The sequence below is a fragment of the Cynoglossus semilaevis genome, chromosome 5 (assembly GCF_000523025.1).
Source record: "Cynoglossus semilaevis isolate Cse_v1.0 chromosome 5, Cse_v1.0, whole genome shotgun sequence".
Lineage (NCBI taxonomy): Eukaryota > Metazoa > Chordata > Actinopteri > Pleuronectiformes > Cynoglossidae > Cynoglossus > Cynoglossus semilaevis.
Genome location: NC_024311.1, coordinates 14,656,023 through 14,659,552, shown reverse-complemented (window position 1 = coordinate 14,659,552; position 3,530 = coordinate 14,656,023). Strand labels below are relative to the sequence as shown.

General features: G+C 40.9%; 1 protein-coding gene across 1 annotated transcript in view; it reads right to left on the bottom strand.

Annotated features, from left to right (window-relative positions):
- The window catches only part of ccdc102a (coiled-coil domain containing 102A), a 44,636-nt gene that overhangs the window by 10,388 nt on the left and 30,718 nt on the right, over positions 1-3,530 (bottom strand). The window contains exons 4-5 of the mRNA XM_008310673.3: positions 2,660-2,919; positions 1,850-1,958 (exon numbers count right to left, since the gene is read on the bottom strand). Of these exons, the coding sequence (XP_008308895.1) occupies positions 1,850-1,958; positions 2,660-2,919 (369 nt within the window). The remainder of the gene's footprint in view (positions 1-1,849; positions 1,959-2,659; positions 2,920-3,530) is intronic.

Below are 3,530 nucleotides of genomic sequence, written 5' to 3'. Positions count from 1 at the left end.
GCGTATCTCAATTGATCTTGATCTATGTATTTATCTTGATCTTGATCAGGTTTGATTTATCCAGATGTCAGTCTCAAATGATCCAGATGTCTTGATCTATCTCAATGTCAGTCTCGATTTATCTTGATCTCAATCATCATCAAGATCCTTGGTCTATCTGTCTGTCAATTGATCTTTGGTGAAACACTGATTTTTCTTTGTTTTTATGACCAACCGTTTCTAACCATTTTGACCATTTTGATTGAGGAAAAGAGCCCTAAAACAGTAAAGGTACGATGTGGGGAAAAGAGCCCTAAAACAGTAAAGGTAGACGAAGGTTTAATTAACGAACATATCTCAGATATCTGTGACGGATTTTAATCTCACTTCACCTCCCGTGGCTACGTTAGAAGTCGGTCGTTTTCTCAGTCAAACCTTCATTAAAAAGACGCATCAGTGAGAACCAGAAAGTCTGCTCTACATTTAAAGTGAGTTCATATCAAAGTGGATTCATATGTTGAGATTAAAGACACATGTCTTGGCTTCCTTGGGGTAATTTTGTTGATTCTGAAGAATTGTTTTGCTTTTAGAAGTTGAAAAAAAAAAAAACTGTTCCAAGACCGGATCTGGCTCCAGGTTTTTTATTTTTGCCCATGTGTGGTCTGAAACCTTCAGGTCTATCGTGTGTGTTTACAATCTGTAGAAAAGATTTTTGGGTTGACCAAATAACATCGAGATGTTTGTACAAGTAAAAGGTAGGAGACAATTTAACTACATCTTGAGGTTCATTAAACGTTCCCTGGGAAAATGTTTTGCAAATCCTTTAAAAGATTCCCAGTCAAATCTCTAAATAATGAGCAAAGTCGACAGGAAATATTCTGGATAACAATCCACATTCTCCTGCATGTGGAGCTCAGATACACCAGGATTCTCCTGCTGTTGAGGAGACAGCAGACTCAGACCCCCCCCTCCAGTCGGAAACTGCAGTCCTGAACTCCACAGAACATCCAGACACAGGTTCAGGTCTAAAAACTGTTTGTTATGGAAGTCATGACCAGAGGAAGAACTGAGAGGCAGATTGTGAGAAATTGCACATAAAATTCAAAGCAGATCCTGTTGACGTCACAGAGGAAGGAGTAAATAAAAACCTCCAGACTGTTGAGAATTAGTTTGGGCTGAAAGTCACATTCTATTAACCCGAGCAGAAGACTCCAGTCGTGACTCCAGTCGTGGTGTTTTCAGGATTATTTCTTCACAATATTTACGGCGACTCTTTCTGAAGTTAGGGTTTTTAAACAGGTATATCCAAAGTCTGGTTTGAGGTCCCAACCTGCACATTCTATTTCCCTGTTAGATAGTGTCATAATGCATGTGTTTATGAGAAGTTTTTTCCTGCTTTACTTTGTAGAACAGGAACAGCCTTGTGATTGGAAGGCTGCTGGTTCAAATCCCTGACCTGTCTGACAGGAGGATGGTGTTTTAAGCATGAAAAAAGAAAATCCTTCTCTTAGCTTTTGAGTTGGTGTGGTTTATTTTACCATTTTCCCAAGATTTTTGTACTTTTGCAAAACTGTTTCAGTAAATTTCTTCTGATAAAGAGTGTTATAGAGAAGTATTATTTGTAGGAGAAACGTCTTATTGCGTCGAACACATTTAATACACAGCAAATACCATTTTAAGAACTCGGTGTGTTTGTGTGGCGACCACAGACTTTTCTCTCTTCACCGATTGGCTGCATCAGTTGGGCTCCATTGATTTGTCTTGCCAACCCAAACATACATGTTTGCTTTGTAAATCCGAGCGTTGATGGGGGGATTTACGAAGATCCGTCTCTAATCTTTGTGACCCAGTAGAAAACCCGTAGTCTCACCTGTTTGAGCGCCTCCTGCTTGCTCTTGCTCAGCTCCTCGTATTTATGTTTCCACTGACTGAGCTCAGCCTCCAGCCTCTCGATGCTTTTACTCAGAGCCAGTTTGTCTCTGGGGGGGAGGAAACAGAAGAGGTTATGTACGGGATGCCTGACGAGGTTATTGACAGAGTCAGGAAACGTCTCTGTGAGGTCTTACATGGATTTTACCAAAGTTCTGCCACATGTCACAGGTGAAACACGTGTGGCTGGAAAAACATTGAGAGTTTCCTGCAACCTCATGACCAGAAAATTGAGTCAGAGACAAATGTATAGTTTAAAGGTTAGGTTTGTTTGTGACTTAAATATTTAGTTTTTAATTATGTGTTCAGAATAATTGAAGAAATACAAAACTCTCCAATATGTCAGCGTTGACCCAGAATGTAAACACCAGTTCATGATGCTTAAAGGACAACAGTTAGTGGTGGCTTAATCCGATACTGCAGATCGATATCTATGCGTTATTGGTCAAAATTTCAGGATCAAACATCGAAAAAAACCCAACTATTTTCTGTCCTATTTGATACCAAAGCCAACAACACTCAACTTTCATTTGTGCGACATGCCGTAAACGGGGACAGTATCGCCTCAGCAACTGCAGCCCGCGGCATTGCTGGAGGGGAAATTAACGTATCGGCAGACACTTATAGGATGAATGGAGTCATCAAAATAATAGTTTTTTTTTTACATTAATTTAACTTATAACCTCAATCCCCTGACTCCTGCTGACTGAATACGTTTTTCTCTTCCTTTCCCTCTTTACTTTCCACTTACTCTCTCTCCTTCTCCTTCAGCAGGCCTTGCTGGGCCTCGTCCAGGCGGAGCTGCAGGGCGTTGAGTCTGCTGGAGTCTTCCTCGGCTGTGCTCACGTCCTCCCACAGCTGCCTGCTGCGCTCCTGACGGCTCAGGCTGCACGATGACCGCGAGCTGGACGCGTTGACTCCGCCGCCGCCGCCGCCACGACTCTCCCAGGTGTCCTGACCATCGGCCCCGGGCACCTTGGTGCGAAGGACGGACTCCAGCAGCTCCATGTCCTGACAGACAGAGAGGAGAAAGTCAGGATAAATGCTAGGCTAGGACAGAAGGTTACAATAATAAGTAACAATTTACATTCCAAAGAAGAAACCTCCAACAGACAACAGTAAATCAGACGAAATGTAAGAAAAAAACCCCCAAAAACTTACCAACTTGTTTAAATGAAATGGGAAAAGCAGCGCCGCTCTGAATGTTGTTTAGTTAAAAAAAAACCTCATGTCTATTTGCTGTACTGCCTCTAACCACTAGGTGGTGATATAACACAAGACTGTTATACCGCATAATCTTTTTTGGCGACATTGACCAAACTGAATGTTGATTAGATTAATTTTAGAAAAAAACTTCTTTTTTTTAGAAAAAAAACAAACTTTCAACTCTTATAAAGTTTTTTTTATTTGTTTTGCTCTCAAACACCAGATAAACCCGTTAACCAACACCCTAAACTGTAGTATTTTTCAGACGATCACAAAGAAGAACTGGAAAGAATAGCACATGATGAAGGTTTAAAATAAAAAAATAATTTGAATTACCTGAAGTGATTAATTACTTTCCCCTGCCCCAAAAAGGTGAATGGAGTCAGAGATGGAAATTTCATCTCTGACTCCACCAT